Here is a 25,073-nt window from a genome sequence, read left to right as displayed (position 1 = left end):
GGGGGGGGGGGGGGGGGGGGGGGGGGGGGGGGGGGGGGGGGGGGGGGGGGGGGGGGGGGGGTGAGTGTCACCTCGGTGGGACACCCTGCGGTGGCATCACCTTGTCCAGGTGTGTCCTGGGGTGTCACCACCCCGCAGTGCCACCCCCCCTGCAGGGACACGGCTGTGCCAGGCCCAGGGGGACACCCCGAGCCCCCTCCCCACACCCAGGCCCTGCCCTGGGGGCTCCCCCCACACGCCCAAACCCGCTGCTGTTGATTAATTAATCAATTCATTAATTAATAATGATAATTAACACTGAGCATCCCCTTCTCCCCCCCACCCCCGGGCTGCTGCTCTCCATGCCCCCGAATTCCCAGGATTTTGCAGGGAAATATTTAAAATAAAAGATTTTATGAGAAACTTTCCGTCTTTTTTTTTTTAATTTCCCCCGTTTTTAGGGAATTGTTATTTCTCCCTTTGAAGCCTTTTATGGGGACGGCTCGGGCGGGGAAACTGAGGCAGGGACAGGTGACAAGTGACAATCCTGCCTGTCCCTCCCTCCCTCCCTCCAATTCTGGCACGACTCGCCTGGAATTGCTCCAGCGATATTTGGGATTTTTCCTCCGCTCATCCCCTAACCCTTTAATTTATGTCGATCCCGCCTCTTCCCGATCCAGGTGGAGCCAGGACAGGGAAGTGGCCGTGTCCCCGCCTCTGGAATTCTGTCCCCAACCCCAAGCCGGGCCTCGCTTGGATTTTGCTTTTCCCTTTTCCCAGCCCCACTCCAGCGGGGATTTAGGGATTTTCCAAGCCGGGAAATTCCACAAAGCCGGGGTTGCATTTGGGAATGTGGATTTGGGAATATCCTCGGGGTTTTCCTGCCTGCTCCGGTGATCCTGAAAGATCCGCGGGAATCCCAGCGCTGCTCCTTTTGCCCGTTTGACTCCAAAAGTGCCAAATCCCACCCAAAGATTTTCCAAAGCTCCTTTCTCCAAAGCGAAGCTGTCGCGGGGGTCGGGGACAGCTTGGGGACACGCCCGCTTTGTCCCATTCGATGCCAGGGGCTCCTCCAGACCGGGATGACTGGGAAACCAACAACTGGATGTCAAATTTTAAGGAAAAATCTGGGGGTTTATGGTTTCCAATGTTAATAAAAGTCACGTCCTGCCTCCTTCCGCCTCCTCCTCATCCTCCATCGCCCCCCGCCCCCCGCTCCGAGTGTCATTGGCCCCGTGGGTGACATCGCAGGGTGACATTTCTAAGGCCACCATTGCCCGCTCTGCTGTGTCCTCAGAGCCCCTGACAAACCGTGCACCCCTTGTTCCCTCTGCTTATTCCTTATCCCAATCCCTTATCCCTATTTTTCCTATTTCCCAATTTTTTTATCCCATTTTTCCTTACGCTTTATCCCTACCCCGACCCCCATCCCCTATCACTATTCTTATTCCTTATCCCTATCCCAACCCCTTATCCCTATCCCTTTTCCCATTTCTATTCCTTATCCCCATTCCTCTCCTTTTCCCTCTCCCTAGCCTTTATCCCATTCCCTATCTCATGTCCCTTATCCCTGCTGAGGAGCAGGAATATCCCAATTCCTCTCCCTATCCCTTATCCCTATCCCGCTGTCGCTACACCTACCCCTTTTCCCTGTTCTTATTCCTTACCCGCATCCCTACCCCATCGCCTATCCCTATTCCAGTCCCTATCCCTATCCCTATCCCTATCCCAATCCCTTATCTACATCCCATTCCCTTATCCCTGTCCCTTTTCCTATCCCATTCCCTTATCCCTATCCCTTATCTACATCCCTATCTCTATCCCTATCCCTATCCCTACCCCTTATCTACATCCCTATCTCTATCCCTATCCCTATCCCTACCCCTTATCTACATCCCTATCTCTATCCCTATCCCTATCCCTACCCCTTATCTACATCCCTATCTCTATCCCTATCCCTATCCCTACCCCTTATCTACATCCCTATCTCTATCCCTATCCCTATCCCTACCCCTTATCTACATCCCTATCTCTATCCCTATCCCTATCCCTACCCCTTATCTACATCCCTATCTCTATCCCTATCCCTATCCCTACCCCTTATCTACATCCCTATCTCTATCCCTATCCCTATCCCTACCCCTTATCTACATCCCTATCCCTATCTCTGTCCCTTATCCCTTATCCCATTCCCCATCCCACTCTCACTCCTACTCCCATTCCCGTTCCCGTTCCCATTCCCGTTCCCATTCCCCATCCCTATCCCGTTCCCATTCCCATTCCCTGCCCCCATCCCGGCTCCCGCGATCCCGCCTCCGGCCGCTCCCTCCCGCTGTTTACAGCCAACACGGTGCCACCTGTGTCTCCGGTGTCACCCGTGTCTCCGGTGTCACCTGTGTCTCCGGTGTCACCTTTGCTGCCGGTGTCGCGGGCGGGACCGGCGGGGGCCGGGCCGGGGCTACAAAAGCCGGGGCGCTGCCGTGCCCTGCCCGGCGGGACCGGGACCGTGACGGGGACAAGGACAGGGACAGGGACAGGGCCATGGCCGCCACCAAGGTGACAGCAGCGGCGACAGAGCTGGCGGCCGCCCGCGAGCACGGGCTGGCCGTGACCCGCGACTTCCACAGCAACCCCCGGCTGAGTGAGTGGGGGACACGGGGACACCGAGGGGGGACCCCGGGGAGGGCAGGGACATCCCTCTGTCCCCGAGCAGTGGTGGCAGGGACGAGGGGGTGACACCGGGCAGGAGTGCGTGGGTGGCGCTGGAGCCGGTACAGGGACAGGTGGGTGACACTGGGGCAGGCAGGGGTGACAGGGACGGGTGGGTGGCACTGGGACAGGCAGGGATGGCAGGGATGGATGGGCGGGTGACACTGGCTCAGGAGGGGACAGCCGGGTGGCACTGCGACAGGCAGGGTGGCACAGGGGCCACGTGTGTCTCTCGGGGGCCAGGGTGACAGTGTGGGGCTGCGGGGGTGTCCCCTCCTGGGGACCGCACCCACAAGGACTGGGGAAGGTGTCCCCACCCTGGGGACACCTGTGAGGCGCCGTGGCGACACCCCAGAGGTGCCGGGGCGCCCTTCCCGCTGTGTCCACATCCCACGGCGACATCGGGACACCTGGCACCGTGCCAGCGCCACACGGGGCTGGACGATCCCCCTGTCACCTTGTCCCCAAGCCCCCGCTGTCACCAAGGGCGTCCGTTGTGACCTTTGTGCCTTCGCTGCCGGGGCCGGGCAGTTCGGAAGCCACCTCTTTGGGATGTCACCTCCCCTCGTCCCCAACCGGGTGGCACCGGTCCCTCCCGAGCCGAGCTGGCCCTGCCCGGCCACCCGCCGTGTTTGCTGTCAACAGCGGCCACCCGCGGGTGACTCCTGCCCGGGTCACCTGGCGGAGCGCCAGCCCTTGGCTCGGGTGTCACCCGCGTGTCCCTTTGCCAGGAAAAACCGCCCCCATTTCTTCCCGCTGGTCGCGTTCGTCCCCTCGAGGGACGCGTTTGTCCCCCTCCTGTGCCCAGCCCGGCACCGCCACCCAGGCGGTGACAATGTCCTGTCCCCGGGGTGTCCCTGTCACGCAGGTGGGCAGCTGGAGGCGGGTCCCCGCACCCCAAAGCGTTCTGGGAGGTGACAGCAGAGGTGGCAGGAGGGACAGAGGGGGGTGGCACGGCTGGGGGGGACCTGGCGGTGACATTCGGAGGGGTGGGGACATCTCTGGATATGGGGGAGGGACAGTGGGGGGCTGTGGGCGCCTGAGCTCATGGGAGTGCAGGTTTCCCCCAGTTTGGGGTCCCAGTTTGGGGTCCCAGTTTGGGGTCGTAGTTCAGGGTCCCAGTTTGGGTCCCAGTTTTGGGTCCCAGTTTGGGGTACCAGTTCAGGGTACCAGTTTGGGGTCCCAGTTAAGGGTTCCAGTTTGGGATCCCAGTTCAGGATCCCAGTTTATGCCCCCGATTTAGGGTCCCAGTTTGGAGTCCTAGCTTGCTGTCCCAGCTCGGGGTCCCAGTTAAGAGTTACACTTTAGGGTCCAGGTCTGGGGTCCCAGTTCAGGTTCCCAGTTTGGGGTCCCAGAGTGGCGCTGGGCACCAGAATAATGTCACTGTCCCCAGTGCCTGGAACTGGGATGGGCAGGGATGGATGGATGGACGGATGGATGGATGGATGATGGATGGATGGGGGATGGATGATGGATGGATGATGAATGGATGGATGGAGGATGGATGGATGGATGATGGATGGATGGGGGATGGATGATGGATGGATGATGAATGGATGGATGGAGGATGGATGGATGGATGATGGATGGATGGGGGATGGATGATGGATGGATGATGAATGGATGGATGGAGGATGGATGGATGGATGATGGATGGATGGGGGATGGATGATGGATGGATGATGAATGGATGGATGGAGGATGGATGGATGGATGATGGATGGATGGGGGATGGATGATGGATGGATGATGAATGGATGGATGGAGGATGGATGGATGGATGATGGATGGATGGGGGATGGATGATGGATGGATGATGAATGGATGGATGGAGGATGGATGGATGGATGATGGATGGATGGGGGATGGATGATGGATGGATGATGAATGGATGGATGGAGGATGGATGGATGGATGATGGATGGATGGGGGATGGATGATGGATGGATGATGAATGGATGGATGGAGGATGGATGGATGGATGATGGATGGATGGGGGATGGATGATGGATGGATGATGAATGGATGGATGGAGGATGGATGGATGGATGATGGATGGATGGGGGATGGATGATGGATGGATGATGAATGGATGGATGGAGGATGGATGGATGGATGATGGATGGATGGGGGATGGATGATGGATGGATGATGAATGGATGGATGGAGGATGGATGGATGGATGATGGATGGATGGGGGATGGATGATGGATGGATGATGAATGGATGGATGGAGGATGGATGGATGGATGATGGATGGATGGGGGATGGATGATGGATGGATGATGAATGGATGGATGGAGGATGGATGGATGGATGGATGGATGGAGGATGGATACACGGATCTATGGATGGACGGATGGATCCATGACTGGACAGACAGATGGACAGCGCAGGAGGCAGCACACCCGGTTTGTCCGTGCAGCCCCAGCCCAGCAGTGACTTTGGCGGGTCACTGCCCCATCCCAGCTGTCCCTGTTATCCCTGCCACCTCTCCTGCTCCAGGCGCAGGGTCTTTGGGATGTGTTCCTGGTGCCGTTTGGGACACGGGCAGGAGCAGAGGAGCATCCAGGGACCCTCCCAACCCTTGCCCACCCTTCCCTGGGGGGCTGTGACCCCTCTGCCCCACAACAACCCCCCGCCCTCGGTCCCACATCCTTTAGGATCCCTCCCCTCCCCTCTCCTCCCTCCCTGTTTTTTTTTCCGCCAGCAAAACCCACAGCGAGCCCGACGATTGAATTTTCCTCTTTTTTTTTTTTTTTTTTTCCCTCTCTCTCGCTGGCTTCACGCTTGGCTGGGGCCGCCTTTTCTCCCCACATGACCGTGCAGGTGTGTCTGGGAACCCGCGGCCGCCGGGCCCTAATTAGTGGCATAGAGTGCGACCCCCCGCCGGGCTTTTCACGGCCCCTGCCAGCCCCGGGCCAGCCCCGCGGGGTTGACAGCGCGGCACAAAGTGACACATGGCACAATGGGCAGGTTGAGGAGGCGACCAGGGCCGGCCGGGGGGTGGGGAGGGGGGAAAGCGGTCACTTAGGGATTGTCGGAAAAGTCCCAGGGTGGGCTCGGGGGTGAGAGGGATTGGGAGGAGGAGTTGGAGCAGGAAAAGCGGGGGGTGGATATGTGGGATGGGTTCTGGAAATTAGGCATTACTGGGATCCTTAAAATCCTGGATTTTGGGTTGAGAGGGAGTTTAAATCCCACCCAGTGCCACCCCAAGGGACCCCTCCCACTGTGCCAGGCTGCTCCAAGTCCCGTCCCTGTCCCTCGGACTCTGCCAGGGATGGGGATGCATCCAGCCCCATCCAGAGCCTGGTGCCCAGCACCCTCTGCCTCTCCCTGCCCCTGCCGAGGGGTGCCAGGGCTGGGGTCCCCCCTCTGTGCCCTGGGGGACACCGGGGACCCTCCCTGTGCCCCAGGGTGGCTCAGGACCAGCTCTGGACCTGCTGGGGCAGCGCTGCATCCACGGCTTTGCTCTGGGACTGGGGATTTGGGGGATTTGGGGGCTGTTTATCCCTCCTGCTTCCCATCTCTGCTCCAGGCGTCCCCTTCCCTTCCCAGCTCTGGAATTTGGGGCGGGGGTTGAGCTTCACTCGCTGCACACCCGGCCCAGAGGATGAGGTGACAAAAAAGGGGAATGGCTTCCCACTGGGAAAGGGGAGATTGGGGTGGGATTTGGGGAAGGAATTCCTCCCCGTGAGGATGAGGAGAGGCTAGGATAGAATTCCCAGACGTGCTGTGGCTGCCCCTGGACCCCCCGGAAGCGCCCAAGGCCAGGCTGGACGAGCTTGGATCCACCAGATCTGGCAGAACAGGACGACCCTTAAACTCCCTTCCCACTCCAGCCATTCCCCGGCCCCAAGACCCCCTGGGAGGTGGCAGCGATCCCCCTCGGCGCACTTTGCAGCCGAGCCCTAGGTGCCGGGGGGCTGGGAGGGGCGGCGGGGGCTGCGGAGGGCAGGGCAGGGCGAGCGGGAGCAATTAGCGGCGGGCGGAGCCGGCTCGGGTCCCCCTTTGTCACCGGGGGCCGCGCTGGTCAGCAGTGCGTGAGTGTCAGCGCTGACGGAGATCGCAAGTGACAGCAGCTGTGAATTTGGGGCTGGGGGTGTGGAAAGGCCAGGTTGAAAGGCTTTGCTTTTCCCTCGGCCCCTCTCCCGCCGCCCCCCGGCAGGCGGCCGCAGCCCACCCAGCCCGCGGCTTCATTATCGCTGCTGGGGCTTTCCGGTGCTCCCCCTGCGCTTCTCGGCCTTCCTCCTCCTCTTCCTCCTCCTCTTCTTGTTCTTCTCCTTCTCTTCCTTCTCCTCTTCTCTTCCTCCTCCTCCTCCTCTTCTTGTTCTTCTCCGCCTTCTCTTCCTTCCCTTCTTGTTCTTCTCCTCGTCCTCTTCCTCTTCCTCCTCTTCTTCTTCTTGTTCCTCTCCTCCTCTTCTTCTCCTTCTCCTCCTTCTTCGTCCTCGTTCTCTTCTTCTTCTTCTTCTTCATCCTTCCCTTTATCCTTCTTCATCTTCTCTTTCTCATCCTTCCTTACCTCCTCCACCTCTTCCTCCTCCCTCGTCTTCTTTTTCTCCTCTTCTTCCACTTCTTCTTGTCCTCTTTCATGTCCTTCTCCTCCTCTTCCTCTTTTTCCTCCTCTTTTTCTTCTTCTTCATCTTCCCCTTCTTCATCTTCTCCTCCTCCTCTTCCTCTTCTTCTTCCTCTCCTCCTCTTCCTCTTCTTCTTCCTTTTCTTCTTCTTCTTCATCTTCTCCTCCTCCTCCTCTTCCTCTTCTTCTTCTTGTCCTCCTCTTCTTCTTCTTCTTCCTCTTCTCCTTTTTATTCTCCTCCTTCATCTCCACCTTCTCCTCTTCCTCCTCGTTCTTACTCTTTTCCTTCTTTTCCTTTTTCTCCTCCTCCTCTCTCCCCACCCCGATCCCTCTCCAGGCTGTCCCATGGCCTTGCTGTCATGATTTCCCCCTCTGTCCCGACAGAACATCCCAGAGCCAGGCATGGATCAGGGGCTGGAATGATCCCTGGAATGTCCAAGGCCAGGCTGGACGCCGGGATTGGGAGCAGCCTGGGATGGTGGGAGGATCCCTGGATGGAAATGGGTGGGATTTGAGACCCCTCCCAACCCAAACCAGTCCAGGAGTCTGTGATGTCCACAGGTCCCTGCCCATGGATGGATGGATGGATGGATGGATGATGGATGGATGGATGATGGATGGACAGATGGACAGATGGATGGATGGATTAAGGATGGATTTCCATATCATCCAAGAGCTCGGCTGATCTGATGTCACCCCTAGTGACATCAGCATTGCCAGAGGCTCCCACATTCCCGGTGGGAAGAGCCATCCCATGGGGTCAGAGGGCAGCAGGAATGTCCCCAGGGGAGTGGCAGCCACTGGGAGCACACTGGACACCCCGTACCGGGACAAGTGACACTCCCAGTGTCCCTGTCCCACCCAGGGGGCTCCGGGGCTGTCAAGGGGGAGAAGAAAAAAATTCCAGCAACTCCCGCCGGGGGAAGAGAAGCGGGAGAGCTTTGGGAGGGAGCGGGAACGGGAATAAAAGGCCGGATGGTCACTTTGGGAATAAAGGGGACAAAAGGCGGGGAGGGGGCTCCCGGTGTGCCGGCCCCTCTGGAGGCTGAATGGGAGAGCAGCAGGAGCCGGCCCTAATTGGGGAAGGGCAGAGAGGGCTAATTAGCTAATTAGGTCCTGGAGTGGGGCTGGGAGAACCTCGTGAGGCTGTGCAAGGCCAAGGGCGGGAGAAGCTGGGATGGGGCACAAATCCAGGCTGGAGGGGAAAGGACTGGGGGCAGCCCTGGGAAAGGTGGGAATTCTGTCCCTGTGCTCCACTCAGGTGAGATCCCACCTGCAGAGCTGCTCCAGCATCCCAAATTCAGGAGGGTGTGGAGCTGCTGGAGCAAACCCACAGCAGATTCCAGAGCTGTTCCCAGGGCTGGAGCCCCTCTGGAGCCAGGCTGGGAGAGCTGGGGATGTTCCCCTGGAGAAGGGAAAAATCCAGGGAATGCTCAGAGGGGCTCCAGGAGGGTTGTAGAGGGACTGGGGACAAGGCCTGCAGGGACAGCACACAGGGAATGGCTCCCAATGGCAAAGGGCAGATTGGGCTGGGATCTTGGCAAGGAATTCCTGGCTGGGAGGGTGGGCAGGGGCTGGGCTGGAATTCCCAGAGAAGCTGTGGCTGCCCTGGATCCCTGGCAGTGCCCAAGGCCAGGTTGGACACTGGGGCTTGGATCCACCTGGGGCAGTGGGAGGTGGCCCTTGGTGGAATTCCTGGGCTTTGAGGTCCTTCCCAACCCAAACCATTCTGGAATTGTGTGATCCCGTTGCTGGAATGTCCAAGATGGCTGGCACTGCCCTGGCAGAGGGGAGGGGACACCGAGGGTCCCGTTGTGTCACAGGGGTGACCCCACCGTGCCGTGACCAGCGGCAGGAATGGGACCAATCCCTAGGGATGAACTCCCTGGGGCTGTCCCAGCCGGGGAACATCCAGGGACCCCCATCCCCGCGGGATGCCCTGCAGCTGGCCCGGCCTCTCCGATCCTATTAGGATCAGGTGGGAATGCCGGAGCGCGGGGGAGGAGAGGGGGCAGGGCATGAAAGGGCCCGGCGGGGTCAGCGGGGCCGGGGCAGCGCTCGGGGCTTCGGCACTTCCCGGGAATTGATCCAGGGCGGCTGAGAGCGGGATCAGCGCCCGCACACCTGCACCCGCCGGGGGCCAGCCCAAACCCGGCTCTCCCGGCAGCTGATCCCAATCCTGGCATTCCCGGGAATTGATCCCAAACCCGGCTCTCCCGGCAGCTGATCCCAATCCTGGCATTCCCGGGAATTGATCCCAAACCCGGCTCTCCCGGCCGCTGATCCCAATCCTGGCATTCCCGGGAATTGATCCCAAACCCGGCTCTCCCGGCCGCTGATCCCAATCCTGGCATTCCCGGGAATTGATCCCAAACCCGGCTCTCCCGGCCGCTGATCCCAATCCTGGCATTCCCGGGAATTGATCCCAAACCCCAGCTCTCCCGGCCGCTGATCCCAATCCTGGCATTCCCGGGAATTGATCCCAAACCTGGCTCTCCCGGCCGCTGATCCCAATCCTGGCATTCCCGGGAATTGATCCCAAACTCCAGCTCTCCCGGCCGCTGATCCCAATCCTGGCATTCCCGGGAGCCGATCCTAAACGCTGGCGTTCCCAGGAGCTGATCCCAGTCCTGGAAGTCCCGGGAGCTGATCCCAATCCTGGCAGTCCCGGGATCCCATCCCAGTCCCGTCGCTCCCAGGAGTTGATCCCAATCCCGGCATTCCCACGATCCAATCCCAATGACATTATTCCCAGGATCCCATTCCAACCCCGGCATTCCCAGGATCCCATCCCAATCCCTGGCATTCCCGGGGATCCAATCCAAATCCAATTATTCCCGGAATGCCATTCCAGTCCCGGAATTCCTGGGATCCGCTGTCTCTCCCTGTGTTCCTACCCAGCTTCATCCCCGTTTGTCACCGCCTGTCCCAGGGTTGTCCCCGCGGGGTCACACCCTCCTTTTCCCGCCCCAGTGTCACCCCCGGGGTGTCCCCAGGGCCACCGCGGGGTCTTTGGGAAGTGTCCCCGCATCCCAGCGGGCCAGGCAGGATGCTCAGGCAAGGCGTGACAGGGAGGGGACAAGGGGACACTTCCCTGGTGGCATTCCCAGCGGTGACATCCCTGCGGGGCACGTGGCGACACCTCCAGAAGGTGACACAAGCCCTGAGTGCCCTGGCAGGAAGCCACCACCGAGTGACATCCCCTGCAGCACGGAGTGTCCAGCTGGGCCACCGCTGGTCACTTGGGGTGTCACCGGGACGGGGAAAAAAGGGACACGGGAAGGGACAGGGGTGTGGGGGTGGCACTGCCCGGGTGGCCCCGTGGCTCTGGGGACCGACGGTGTCCCCTCCCCCAGCCTACAGGACAGTGTGCGGTGTCAACGGGCCCCTGGTGGTGCTGGACAACGTCAAGGTAGGACCCTGGGGTGACATGGGGACAGCTTGGCGGTGGCACCTGCGGCTGTGTGGGGACCCCAGTGCTGAGGGTGCAATGGGGGGAGTGTGTCCCCAATCCCTGTCGCCTGTCCTCTGTCCCCTCCCTCCTGTCCCCAGGGCTGTCCCCTGTCCCTGTGCCATCCCCCCTGTCCCCTGGGCTGTCCCCTGTCCCTGTGCCATCCCTCCTGTCCCCAGGGCTGTCCCCTGTCCCTGTGCCATCCCTCCTGTCCCCTGGACTGTCCCCTGGGCTGTCCCTTGGGCTGTTCCCTGGGCTGTCCCCTCCTCTCCGGGGTCCGAGCTCCCTCCTCTGGACGCGCTCGGCAGCAGAGCCCTGTCCCCGCTGCACGCGCGGGTGGCGCGTCCCTTGTCCCCCTGTCCCCGTGTCCCCCTGTCCCCATGTCCCCGTACCCCCGTGCTGGTGGCGTGTGCGCCGACACGGGGGACGCTGGGGACACGGGGGACATCCCGTGGGACATGTGTGTGCTCGGTCCGGGGACCCTGTCCCCCATGTCCCGTGTCCCTGCCCGAGCTCAGCTCCTGTCCTCTGTGTCCCTGACCAAGCTTTTTCTTCTGTTCCTTGTCGCCTGTCGCCATCCCCTGTCCCCTTTCCAAGCTCTGTCCTTTGTCCCGTGTCCCCTTTTCCAGCTCTGTCCCTTGTCCCCCTGCCCAGATCTGTCCTCTGTCCCTTGTCGCCTGTCCCCCATCCCCTGTCCCCTTTCTCAGCTCTGTCCCTTGTCCCCTGTCCCCCAAGCCCCATCTCCCCCGGGGACCCTGCTCTGAGCGGGGCCACCCCACAACCCCCGTGTCCCCTTGCTGTCACCTTCCCTGTCCCTGCTGCCCGCTCTCCTGACTGGGCTGGGGACACCTGGGTGACCCCCGGAGGGCTTTTGTCGCGTTTCCATGGCCCTGTCATTTCTTAATTAATCAGCCCAATCAAAGGGGCAGGAGAGCCCTGAGCGTGCTGGGCAGCAGCGACATCGGCCACTGTCCCCAGAGCAGGATGTGGCCCCGCGGTGTCCCCACGAGTGCCACTCGTGCCTCATGGGGACACCTCTGCCTTGGGGGTGGTGGCAGCCTGGTGGCTCTGGCTGGGACAGCGTTGGTTGTCACCTACGCAGGAGCTGAAAATCCCCTCGACATCGGGGAAACTGAGGCACGGAGCAGTGCCACAGCCCGGGGGCAGCTCCAGGATGGGACAGCGACAGGGACAGGCAGTGCCACCACCCCCCGCGCCACCCCTTTACTGCCCGGTGTCCCCCCCGCTCAGAGTTTGGTGGCTTCAGGACCAAAGGAGGGGAAACTGAGGCAGCACCAGCGGAGCAGGCGGGGCTGGGGGGAGAGGGGCTGGCTGAGGGGACAGAGGGGACACCGCCACCTCATTTGGCCGTGTCGCTGTCCCCACAGTTCGCCCAGTACGCCGAGATCGTGAACTTCACCCTGCCCAACGGCACCACCCGCAGCGGGCAGGTGCTGGAGGTGATGGGCGCCAAGGCCATCGTGCAGGTGAGCGCGGGGACACGGCGACACCGCGGGGACACGGCGACACCGCGGGGGCTACGCGACCCGGGATTCTGTGCCTGTCCCCGGGCTCTGTCCCCGGTCCCTGTCCCGGGGTTCTGTCCCTGAGCTGTGTCCGGGCTCTGTCTCGGTCCCTGTCCCCAGCTGTGTCCCAGGGTCTGTCCCCAGAGTTCCGTCCCTCTCCCGGGTCCCTGTCCTGGATCCCTGTCCCAGGGACTGTCCTGGGTCCCTGTCCCGGGCTCTGTCACGGAGCTCTGTCCCTGTCCCAGGTCCCTGTCCCGGGTGCTTGTCCCAGGGCTCTGTCCCGTGGCTCTGTCCCCCTCCAGTGGTGGCTGTCGGGCTCTTGTCCCTGTGCTCTGAAAAGGCGGGACTGGTGTCCTGGGATGGCCAGGGGTGGCCTGGAACAGGTGGCAATGTCCTGGGATGGCCAGGGGCGTCCTGGGATGGCCAGAGGTGGCCTGGGATGGCCAGAGGTGTCCTGGGATGGCCAGGGGCGTCCTGGGATGGCCAGAGGTGGCCTGGGATGGGTCCTGGGACAGGTGACATTGTCCTGGGATGGCCGGGGGTGGCCTGGGACAGGCCGTGTCCCCCTCCCTCACCCCACAACCCCACACTGACCCCCTCCCCCCCGATCCCAGGACCGCGCTGCCACCACCCCTCAAAGCCACCAGCCCTGGGACCGCAGGGGCCGCCGGGTGTCCCCAAAGCCACCAGCCCTGGGACCTCAGGGGCCGCCGGGGGTCCCCAAAGCCACCAGCCCTGGGACCTCAGGGGCCGCCGGGGGTCCCCAAAGCCACCAGCCCTGGGACCTCAGGGGCCGCCGGGGGTCCCCAAAGCCACCAGCCCTGGGACCTCAGGGGCCGCCGGGGGTCCCCAAAGCCACCAGCCCTGGGACCTCAGGGGCCGCCGGGGGTCCCCAAAGCCACCAGCCCTGGGGTATCGGGGGCTGCCGGGGTGTCCCCAACGCCACCAGCCCTGGGGCTCTTTGGGGTCAAACCCCTCCTAATTAGCCCGGATCCCCCCCAGCTCGCCCCAGGGGTCCCAGGGGGGTCACGCAGCTGCCCCAAAATCGGCGCTCTGATGCCACCTGTGCCTCGGGGATGCCCTTTTAATCCTATTAGGGAGTCAGGCTCGGGCAGGGTGAAAAAAAAAGGGGGGGAAAGGGATAAAAGTAAGGGAAAAAAGGGAGAAAAGGGGATTTTTGCCGCCTCAGCGTTGTTGGGAGTGACCCGCAGCCCCCGCACCCACCTGGGGGGCTCCGAGTGTCACCTGTCACCGTCCCCAGATCCCCCTGCTCCCAGGGGCCACCCGGCTCTAATTAAAGCGGCGAGCCGGGGGTTAATTAACGCGAATGATGTCAAATATGATCTGGATCAAAAGGCTTTTCCCGCGGGTGCGGCATTCACGGTCCACCCCCCAAAAAAAAAATCCCCCCAAAGCCCCTCAAGAAGGGTTTTTAACCCCAAACCTTGTCCCCTCCCGGGGGGTTTGGGGTGAGCGCGGGTCACGTCACGCCCCCCAAACCCTTAATTAATCCTCGTTAATTGCCCTCCCCGGGCACTCCGCAGGTGTTTGAGGGCACCTCGGGCATCGACGCCAAGGCGACAACGTGCGAGTTCACGGGGGACATCCTGCGCACGCCGGTGTCCGAGGACATGCTGGGTGAGCGCGGGCACGGCTGGCACCGAAATCTGGGGGGGTTTGGGGTTCACCTCTGGGGCTGAGAACGTCCCTGGGTCACCCCCGAGCTGTGACAGCCACCTGGGACAGGGCGGGACCCGTCCCCGCGTCCCGTGTGTGCTGATCCCGGGAAACGCGTGGGGTGGGCGGGGAAAGGTGCCAGGTGAGGTGGCAGCGCGACCCTGGAAGTGGCATCGCGACCCTGGAGGTGTCACCCCTTCCCCGGCGGTGTCACCCCCTCCCTGGAAGTGTCGTCGCATCCCTGGAGGTGTCACTCTACCCCTGGAGGTGTCCCCCCATCCCTGAAAGCATCACCCCGTCCCTGGAAGTGTCATCGCCTCCCTGGCGGTGTCACCCCATCCCTCAAGTGTCACCCCATCCCTGGCGGTGCCACCCTGTCCCTGAAAGTGTCCCGCTATCCCTGGCGGTGTCACAGCGTCGCTGGCGGTGTCACCCCAGACCCTGGAGGTGTCACCCCTTCCCCGGCGGTGTCACCCCCTCCCTGGAAGTGTCATCGCATCCCTGGAGGTGTCACTCTACCCCTGGAGGTGTCCCCCCATCCCTGAAAGCATCACCCCGTCCCTGGAAGTGTCATCGCCTCCCTGGCGGTGTCACCCCATCCCTCAAGTGTCACCCCATCCCTGGCGGTGCCACCCTATCCCTGAAAGTGTCCCACTATCCCTGGCGGTGTCACGGCGTCGCTGGGGGTGTCACCCCATCCCTGGCAGTGTCACCCCGTCCCTGGCGGTGTCACCCCGTCCCTGGCAGTGTCACCCCGTCCTAGGCAGTGTCCCAGGCCAGGCTGGACAGCGCTTGAAGCCACCTGGCACAGTGGAAGGTGTCCCCACTGCAGGGAGGTGACATCCACGGGATTTAAAGTCCCTTCCCCCCCAAACCACTCTGGGATCCAGCTCTGAGCCCCACCCTGTCCCCTCATGTCCCCCGAACCCCCCCCCAAACCCCCCCCGGGGGTCACTCGGGGTCGGGCCTGGGGGTGGCCCTGTCCCTGCGCTGTCCCCCCCACCCACGGGGCCGCGTGTCCGCCGCCCTCCCGTCCCGCAAAGGGCAGGGGGCTGTGCAGCCCCCCCGGTGTCGCCCCCCTCCCGCTCTCGGTGTCCCCCGGGAGTCGCCGCTGCCGTGGCCGCTGACCTTTCGTGCTCGGCGCTCGGCGCTGCCATCACCCTGATGCGCTGTGACACCGCTGACGTGTCCCCGCACCGCCACCGTGTCCCGTGGGGGGCAGGGGGGGCGGGGAGGGGGCGGCAGCCGGGGAGGCGAGGTCAGGGAACCGTGGCTTTGTCGCGATCGATGCCACCGCGGCTCCGAGGCGGTCGATGAGGCTGAGAGGGAGCGGTGAGGCCGTGTCCCCTCCCCGGGGACGGTTTGGGGGGGTTGGTGTCACCCCACTGAGCTGGGGACTGCGAGAGGGGAGTGACTGGGGACATGGGGACAGGGTGATGGGGATGTGGGGACACAGGGACAGGGTGATGGGGTAATGGGGACACGGGGACAGGGTGATAGGGGACATTGGGTCACAGGGATGGGGGTGATGGGGACATGGGGAGACAGGGTGATGGGGGTGATGGTGACAGGGTGATGGGGACATGGGGACACAGGGATGGGGGAGATGGGGGACATGGGGGGACAGGGTGATGGGGGTGATGGTGACAGGGTGATAGGGACATGGGGACACAGGGATGGGGGTGATGGGGACATGGGGGGACAGGGTGATGGGGGTGATGGTGACAGGGTGATGGGGACATGGGGACACAGGGATGGGGGTGATGGGGACATGGGGGGACAGGGTGATGGGGGTGATGGTGACAGGGTGATAGGGACATGGGGACACAGGGATGGGGGTGATGAGGACATGGGGGTGATGGGGACACGGGGGCAGGGTGATGGGGACAGGATGATGGGGACATGGGAGTGATGGTGACAGGGTGATGGGGACACAGGGATAAGGTGATGGGGGTGATGGGGACAGGGTGATGGAGGTGGTGGGGACATGGGGACATGAGGACACAGGGACAGGGTGATGGGGACACAGGGACAGGGTGATGGGGGTGGCTGTGGGAATGGGGACATGGGGACACAGGGATGGGGGTGATGGGGACATGGGAGTGATGGGGACATGGGGACAGGGTGATGGAGGTGGCGGGGGACATGGGGGTCTTGTCCCCATGTGCTGGCACCTTCCTGCCACAGGAGCTGTGGTGTCACCCAGCCCGCGGGTGGCACTTCCTGCCACACAACGCCCCGGTCCCTGTGTCCCCTCTGGGGTGGGAGGCACGTTCTGGGTTGGGATGGGGACAGTGTCCCAGGGCCATGGGACCAGCAGGTGCCACCCCTGGCTGGTGGCCTCGGGCAGGGACAGTCCCTGTGTCCCCACAGGCCGGGTGTTCAACGGATCCGCCAAACCCATCGACAGCGGCCCCCCGGTGATGGCCGAGGACTTCCTGGACATCAACGGTGACGGCTCCGGCTCTGCGGGAACGCGGGAGGGGCGTGGGGATGGCCTGGAATTGGGGTGACAGCGTGCCCTGTGGTGTCACTGTGCCCTGTGGTGTCACCACATCCCTGCATCCCTCCATGTCTCCATCATCCATCCCTCCATCATCCATCCATCATCCATCATCCATCCCTCCATCATCCATCCATCATCCATCATCCATCCCTCCATCCATCCATCCATCCATGTCTCCATCCCCACTGTGGTGCTTCAGGAGGGTGTCCAAGTGCAGGAATTGTTCCTGTCCCACCCCAGAGCTGCTCCCTGCTTTCTCCAGAACTTCCTTCCCAATTTTTGCCACCAACCCTGCATCCTCCTTCACCCCATCCCCGAAGTGTCCAAGGCCAGGCTGGACAGGGCTCGGAGCACCCTGGGATAGTGGGAATTGTCCCTGTGTGGGAGTGGGTGGGTTGAAGGCCCCTTCCAACCCCACCATTCCATGACCCCTCCTTTTCCCGCTCCAGGCCAGCCCATCAACCCCCACGGGCGCATCTATCCCGAGGAGATGATCCAGACTGGGATCTCTCCCATCGATGTCATGAACAGCATCGCCCGTGGCCAGAAAATTCCCATCTTCTCCGCCGCTGGGCTGCCCCACAACGAGGTGGGATTGCGGGAAGAGGAGGATGGAGGGATTGGGAAGGTTGGATCCCTGCTCCTGGTGTCGGGAAGCTGCCGTCAGCTCGTGCCTCAGTTTCCCTGTTGGCACAGCAATCCCTGTGTGCTGTGTGGGAGGATCTGGGCTGGTTTAGGGACCCTAAATCCAGGGACTGGGGGGCTCCAGACCCTTCTGATGTCCCCACAAGTGTGGGATGGAGCAGGAGGGGCTGGAAATTCCAGAGGGGGATGGGATGGGATTCATGAGAGTGGACAGGATGGGATGGGATGGGATCCATGGGATGGGATGGATCTATGGGATGGGATCCATGGCTTGGGATGGGATCCATGGCTTGGGATGGGATCCATGGGATAGGATGGATCTATGGGATGGGATCCATGGCTTGGGATGGGATCTATGCGATGGGATCCATGGGATGGGATGGGATCCATGGGATTGGACAGGATAGGATGGGATCCATGGGATGGGATCCATGGGATGGGATGGGATCCATGAGGTGGGATGAGATGGGAACCATCCCTGACCAGTCAGGAGTGATGATAGGCAAGGCAGGACGCAGCAAGAGGGGGACACCCTGCTGGTCCCCAATCCATGGGCCCGTGTCCCGGTCCCACGGGGGTCATGGCCGCTCTGGGGTGTCCCTGCTGCCACCCCCGTCCCTGTCCCCTCCCTCAGATCGCGGCCCAGATCTGCCGCCAGGCCGGGCTGGTGAAGAAATCCAAGGATGTGGTGGATTTCCACGAGGACAACTTTGCCATCGTCTTTGCGGCCATGGGGGTGAGTCAGGGACACGATGGGACATCCCAGGTGACCCCAGAACCGCCCTGTCCCCGTGTCCCCACCCGCTGACCGCGTGTCCCACCCGCCGCAGGTGAACATGGAGACGGCGCGGTTCTTCAAGTCGGACTTTGAGCAGAACGGCTCCATGGAGAACGTGTGCCTCTTCCTCAACCTGGCCAACGACCCCACGTGAGGCACAGCCCTGCCTCCTCCTCCTCTTCCTCTCCTTCTTGCTCCTTCTCCCTCCTCCTCCTTTCTCCTTTTCTCTCCCTCTTTTGTCTCCTCATTCTTTTTTCTCCCTCCTCCTCCTCTTTTTTCTCTTTCTTTCTCCTTCTTTTTCTTCCTCCTCCTCTTCTCACTCTTTTCCCTTCTCCTTTTTTCCCTTCTCCTTTTTTCCCTTCTCCTCTTTTCTGTTCTCCTTTTTTCCCTTCTCCCTCCTCTCTTATTTTCTCCTTCCTTTTTCTTTTCCTTTCTCCTCCTTCTTTCTCCTTCTCCCTCTTTTCCTTCTTCTCCCTCCTTCTCCTTCTTTTTTTATTCTTTTCCTTCCTTCTTCTTTTCCTTTCTACTTCTCCTTTTCCTTCTTTCCCTTCTCCCTCCTCCTCCTTTCTCCCTTTTCCTTCTTTCTCTTTCTTTTCATTTTCTTCCATTTTCCTTTTCCTTTTCTTTTTATCTCCTTTTACTCCTCCCCTCTTTTCCTCCTCTTTCTTCTCCATTTTCCTTCTCCTTCCTTTCCCTCTCCCTCTCTTCACTCCTTTCTTTCCCCTTTCCCTTTCTTCCCTCTCCCTCTCCTTCCTCCCTTTCCTCCCTCTCCCTCTTCCCCACCAGGACCCCACAATTCCCAGATCACTTTTGGGGGAGGTTCTTCTGACCCCCCCGGAGTTCCCCAGTGCTCCGCCCTGCATGGGGACCCCAAAAACTCTGGGATTCCCCCTGCACTGGGGGGGCCCCACCCCACACCAGGCTGGGCTCCTCTGCACGCCCTCCCGGCACCCCAAACCTGCCCTGCGGGGGCTAATTAACCCAGTTGTGCTAATTGGGGCGTCCCACAGGATCGAGAGGATCATCACACCGCGGCTGGCACTGACCACGGCCGAGTTCCTGGCGTACCAGTGCGAGAAGCACGTGCTGGTCATCCTGACCGACATGAGCTCCTACGCTGAGGCCCTGCGCGAGGTCAGCGCGGGGTGGCCGCACGGTCTGGGGGCCCCGGGGTGACAAGGACAACCCACGGTCCTTGGGGTGTTTGGGGTGCTCAGGGTGACAAGGACAGCTCACAGTCCCAGGGTCCTTGGGGGGTTTGGGGTGACAAGGACAGCCCAGGGTCCTTGGGGTGTTTGGGGTGACAAGGACTGGCCAGGGTCCTTGGGGTGTTTGGGGTGACAAGGACAGGCCAGGGTCCTTGGGGTGCTCAGGGTGACAAGGACAGGCCAGGGTCTTGGGGTTTTGGGGTGCTCAGGGTGACAAGGACAGCTGGCAGTCCCAGGGTTCTTAGGGGGTTTGGGGTGACAAGGACAGCCCAGGGTCCTTGGGGTGTTTGGGGTGACAAGGACAATCCAGAGTCCTTGGGGTGTTTGAGGTGGTCTGGGTGACAAGGACAGCTGGGGGTGTTTGGGCTTCTTGGGAGGTTTGGGGTGCTCAGGGTGACAAGGACAGCCCAGGGTCCCAGAGTTCTTGGAGGATTTGGGGTAACAAGGACAGCCCAGGGTCCTTGGGGTGTTTGGGGTGATCGAGGTGACAAGGACAGCTGGGATACCCGTGATTTTTGGGGTGTTTGGGGGTTTTGGGGTGTTTGGGGTGTCTGAGGTGCTTGGGGCACCCAGCACACCTGGGGTTCCCAAGCTTCTTGGGGTTTTTGGGGTGCTCGGGATCCTCATCATACCTGGAGTTTCCACAGTTCTCGAGGTTTTTTGGGGTGTTTGGGATACCCAGCACACTTGGGGTTTTTGGGGTATCTGAGCTGCTCAGGACACTTGTGTTTGGGGTCTTTGGGGTACCCGGGGTCCTCAGGATCACAATGACACCTGGGGTTCCCATGGTTTCTGGGGGTTTTGAGGTGTTTGGGATTTTTGGGGTGTCTGGAGTGCTCAGAATTCCCAGCACACCTGGGGTTCCCAAGCTCCTGGCATTTTTTGGGGTGCTTGGGGCACCCTAGCACACCTGGGCTGCTCAGAACACTCGTGTCCCTCGTGCCTCCCGTGGTTTTTGGGGTGTTTGGGGTGCTCTGACCCCCCCAACCCCCCAGGTGTCAGCAGCCAGGGAGGAGGTCCCGGGCCGCCGCGGCTTCCCCGGCTACATGTACACGGACCTGGCCACCATCTACGAGCGCGCCGGGCGCGTGGAGGGCCGGAACGGCTCCATCACCCAGATCCCCATCCTCACCATGCCCAACGACGGTCAGCGGGACACGGCGGGGCCGGGAGTACCGGGAGGGGACGGGAAGGCCATGGGAAATGGGGATTTCCCCACTCCGGGAAATCGCAGGGATGGGAAATCCCAAATTGCTCCGGTTTTACCCGGTTTTGGGAGCTCCTGGGGAACCATCCCATTCCCTCCCATTTGGGGTCCCAGCTCCAGGACAAGGGGGTGACACCCAAACCTCTCCGTGCCATCCCAGCCATCCCATTCCCTCCCATTTGGGGTCCCTGGCTCCGGGACAAGGGGGTGACACCAAAGCCCCTCTGTGCCATCCTAACAACCCCCATCCCCTCCCATTTGGGGTCACTCTGGGGCAATGGTCTCCTGGGGTGGTGATGCTGCTGGGGTGATTTAGGGTCTGCGGCTTCCCCATGTCCCCAGCAAGCCCTCAACAAGTCCTGATTGGGGTCCTCGGCTCCAGGACAGGGAGGTGACACCAAAACCCCTCTGTGCCATCCCAGCCATCCCATCCCCTCCCATTTGGGGTCGCTCCAGGACAGGGAGGGGACACCAAAGCCCCTCTGTGCCATCCCAACCATCCCATTGCCTCCCATTTGGGGTCCCCAACTCCAGAAAAGGAAGGTGACACCAAAACCGCTCTGTGCCATCCCAACCATCCCATTGCCTCCCATTTGGGGTCCCCAACTCCAGAAAAGGAAGGTGACACCAAAACCGCTCTGTGCCATCCCAACCATCCCATTGCCTCCCATTTGGGGTCCCTGGCTCCGGGACAAGGGGGTGACACCCAAGCCCCTCTGTGCCATCCCAGCCATCCCATTCCCTCCCATTTGGGGTCCCCAACTCCAGAAAAGGAAGGTGACACCAAAACCACTCTGTGCCATCCCAGCTATCCCATTCCCTCCCATTTGGGGTCCCAGCTCCAGGACAAGGGGGTGACACCAAAACCTCTCCGTGCCATCCCAACCACCCCCATACTTTCCCATTTGGGGCCACTCTGGAGCAATGGGGTGACACCCAAACCCCTCTGTGCCATCCAATCTGCTCCCATTTGGGGTGGCTCCAGGACAAGGAGGTGACACCCAAACCCCTCCGTGCCATCCCAACCACCCCATCCCGTCCCATTTGGGGTCACCCTGGGGTAATGGGGTGACACCAAACCCCCCCTATTGACCCCAGTGGGGGCTGCGCTGCCCCGGTGACCCCACAGATGTGGCACAGGGGTGTCCCGTGTCCAGCCGAGCTGCCAGCCCCACTTTGGGGTCTCACAAGCCCTTTGTCCCCCCACCCCAGACATCACCCACCCCATCCCCGACCTGACGGGCTTCATCACCGAGGGCCAGATCTACGTGGACCGGCAGCTCCACAACCAAACCCCTCTGTGCCATCCCAACCACCCGTCCCGTCCCATTTGGGGTCACCCTGGGGTAAGGGGGTGACACCAACCCCCCCTATTGACCCCAGTGGGGGCTGCGCTGCCCCGGTGACCCCACAGATGTGGCACAGGGGTGTCCCGTGTCCAGCTGAGCTGCCAGCCCCACTTTGGGGTCTCACAAGCCCTTTGTCCCCCCACCCCAGACATCACCCACCCCATCCCCGACCTGACGGGCTTCATCACCGAGGGCCAGATCTACGTGGACCGGCAGCTCCACAACCGCCAGGTTCGTTCCCCAATCCCTTCCCATCCCCAGGGATGGATCCTGGATGGATCCAGGCATGGACCCGGCACCCACCGGGGCTGGAAACCACCCGGGAACACCGGGATGGGGGTGCTGGGGGCAGGGGTGGGGTCCTCCAGGGCTGGCTGGACACTGGTGTCGCTCCCACCCTACAGATTTACCCCCCCATCAACGTTCTGCCGTCCCTGTCCCGGCTGATGAAATCGGCCATCGGAGAGGGAATGACCAGGAAGGACCACGGGGACGTGTCCAACCAGCTGGTGAGGGCCTGGGGACACTCGGGGGGCGTTTGTCACTTCAGGGACCTCCTGTCCCTGCTTGGGAGGCTCAGGTGAGATCGCACCTGGGGAGCGGCTCCTGCTCCCAGATCCCAAATTCAGGAGGGTGTGGAGCTGCTGGAGCAATTCCAGAGGAGGTTCTGGAGACACTCTGGGGGCTGGAGCTGCTCTGGAGCCTGGGAGAGCTGGGAATGTTCTCCTGGAAAAGGGAAGAGCTCAGAGCCCCAGGAATGGCCACGGGATTCCAGACAGGAGCTCTGATTTTGGGATGATTCAGGCTTGGGTCCCACTGAGCTCCATGGGATGTCCTAAATTCCAAATCGTCAGCTGCCTTTATTGGGATGTGGGGAAAATCCAGGGAAAGTGACAGCACCTAGGAATGCTGGGGCTGCCCCAAATCCCTGAAATGTCCAAGGCCAGGCTGGACAGGAGCAACCTGGAATAGGAGAAGGTGTTCCTGAACATGGATGGGGGTGGAATGGGATGGGATTTAAGGTCCCATTCCAGGATTCTGGAGCCAGGCTGGGAGAGCTGGGAATGTTCTCCTGGAGAAGGGAAAAATCCAGGGAATGCTCAGAGTCCCTGAAGGGGCTCCAGGAGAGCTGCAGAGGGACTGGGGACAAGGCCTGCAGGGACAGCACACAGGGAATGGCTCCCACTGGCAAAGGGCAGATTGGGCTGGGATCTTGGCAAGGAATTCCTGGCTGGGAGGGTGGGCAGGGGCTGGGCTGGAATTCCCAGAGCAGCTGTGGCTGCCCTGGATCCCTGGCAGTGCCCAAGGCCAGGTTGGGATGGGGCTTGGAGCCACCCAGCCCGGTGGGAAGGCTGTGGCTGCCCTGGATCCCTGGCAGTGCCCAAGGCCAGGTTGGGATGGGGCTTGGATCCACCTAGCCCAGTGGGAAATGTCCCTTGGTGGCACCGGCCGGGCTGTGGGGTCCGTGCCCATCCCGATCCATGGCTGGAATCCCTGGATCCCGCAGTACGCCTGCTACGCCATCGGGAAGGACGTGCAGGCCATGAAGGCTGTGGTAGGCGAGGAGGCCCTGTCCGCCGACGACCTGCTCTACCTGGAGTTCCTGCACAAGTTCGAGAAGCACTTCATCTCCCAGGGTGAGCCCCCGGCCCTAAACCGGGGATTTGGGGTCTGGGGGAGCCCCTGCAGCAGCCCCCAATCCTGCGCCCCACTCCGCCGGCAGGTCCCTACGAGAACCGGAGCGTTTTCGAGTCGCTGGACATCGGCTGGCAGCTCCTGCGCATCTTCCCCAAGCAGCTCCTCAAGCGCATCCCCGAAAACATCCTGGCCGAGTTCTACCCCCGCGAGGCCAAGGCGCCCGAGCAGGGCACGGCCCTGTGATCCCAAATCCTCACAAATCCCCCTTTTCTACCATCGGATCCCCCTTTCCTACAATTGCATCCCCATTCCTAAAATCGGGAAAAATCTCTTTGTTTTTATCGGTGAATAAACAACCGTGGTCACCAAAGCCTTCCGTGCTCCGATGTTTCCTTCTATGGCCATGGAATTCCCACCCTGGGAACCCCTGGAGCAGCAGCCCCTCACCCCAGCCGGAGCTGCAGCTCCCCAAAACCCCATAATTCTGTGTTTTAGGGGAAAACTCCCCCGTGGAAAATTCCAAGATCCTGCTGTGGGTTTCGCTTCCCCCCCGTTGGGATCGGGGCCTCTCTGGAGGAGGGAGGGGAGAGGGAGGGCAGGGTGGTTTCACTTCCCTGCGGGGAACGAGGAGGCAGCGCCGGGGAGAGGGAGGCACCCCCAGATCTCGGGGGTTTGGGGGACCCTGGGCATGGCCTGGGCTGGGGACGGAGTCGGGGGACACCTCACGGGTAAGGGGGAACCTGGCGGGGGATTTTTGGGGGGTCACCAGTGGGGTTTGGGGGGTGGGATTTGGGGTTAGGGGGGATTTTCCCTCCTCAGCATTGGGGGATTGGCTGGGGAGAGGGTCCGGTCTGGGAAAAGGGGTCGGGATTCAGATTCCCGAGAGCATTCCCCACTGGATCTGGGATTGCGGGGAACGGTCCAGGGGGAGCTGGGGACCCTGGGGACAAGGGATGTCCCCAGTGCCACATCGGGGACCCCAGGGCTGCGTCCCCCTCTGCAGAGGGGACACTCGGGGGTGCCAGGGACCGTCCTGTCCCCCATTGTCACCCCTGGTGTCACCACAGTCCTGGCTCGGGTCCCCGCAGCCATCCTGGAGTCCGGGAGCAGCGAGGAGGAGGAGGAGGAGGATGAAGAGGCAGCTCCTGGACAGGTATCGCTTCCAGGCTCCTTTTCCATTGGATTCCCACTTCCTGATCCCATAAATTGGGGGAGGAAGCGGGGGGTGCCCCATGTCCAGATTCCAGGGGTGACACGGGAACAGCGTCCCCGGTGCTGGGGGTGTCCGGGTGGCTCAGGGCTGGCCAATGGAATGATGATGGAATACCAATGGAATTCCAATGGAATGATGATGGAATGCCAATGGAATTCCAATGGAATGATGATGGAATGCCAATGGAATGATGATGGAATGCCAATGGAATGATGGTGGAATGCCAATGGAATTCCAATGGAATGATGATGGAATGCCAATGGAATGCCCTGCTGGTGCCGATGGAATTCCACGCTGGTGGAATGCCTGCCAATGGAATTCTGCACCAAAGCGGTGCCACTGCCAAACAGTGCCAATAGAATTCCTTCCCAAGGGCATTATCCCAAGGGCCATTCCATCCCAATGGAATTCCATCCCAGTGCCGTGCCATCCCAATGGAATTCCATCCCAGTGCCGTGCCATCCCAATGGAATTCCATCCCAGTGCCATTCCATCCCAATGGAATTCCATCCCAGTGCCGTGCCATCCCAATGGAATTCCATCCCGAGGGCCATTCCGTGCCATGACAATGCCATGTCGTGCCAACACGGTGACATTTCCCATGGCCGTAC

At 61.4% G+C, this 25,073-nt stretch overlaps 1 protein-coding gene across 1 annotated transcript; it reads left to right on the top strand.

Annotated features, from left to right (window-relative positions):
* The first annotated feature begins 2,326 nt into the window (after positions 1-2,326).
* ATP6V1B1 (ATPase H+ transporting V1 subunit B1) lies at positions 2,327-23,604 on the top strand. Its single transcript, XM_041427597.1, has 14 exons — positions 2,327-2,620; positions 10,621-10,676; positions 12,104-12,202; positions 13,786-13,879; positions 16,292-16,369; positions 16,874-17,013; positions 17,704-17,805; positions 17,900-17,997; positions 18,858-18,981; positions 20,051-20,201; positions 21,760-21,842; positions 22,016-22,120; positions 23,119-23,248; positions 23,335-23,604. The coding sequence occupies exons 1-14, from the start codon at positions 2,521-2,523 to the stop codon at positions 23,490-23,492; spliced, it is 1,518 nt and encodes a 505-aa protein (XP_041283531.1). The 5' UTR covers positions 2,327-2,520; the 3' UTR covers positions 23,493-23,604.
* Positions 23,605-25,073: the final 1,469 nt, after the last annotated feature.

The sequence above is a fragment of the Onychostruthus taczanowskii genome, unplaced genomic scaffold (genome assembly GCF_017590055.1).
Source record: "Onychostruthus taczanowskii isolate IOZ18803 unplaced genomic scaffold, ASM1759005v1 scaffold117, whole genome shotgun sequence".
NCBI lineage: Eukaryota > Metazoa > Chordata > Aves > Passeriformes > Passeridae > Onychostruthus > Onychostruthus taczanowskii.
The sequence above is the reverse complement of the archived record's forward strand: the minus strand, read 5'-3'. Positions and strand labels throughout refer to the sequence as shown.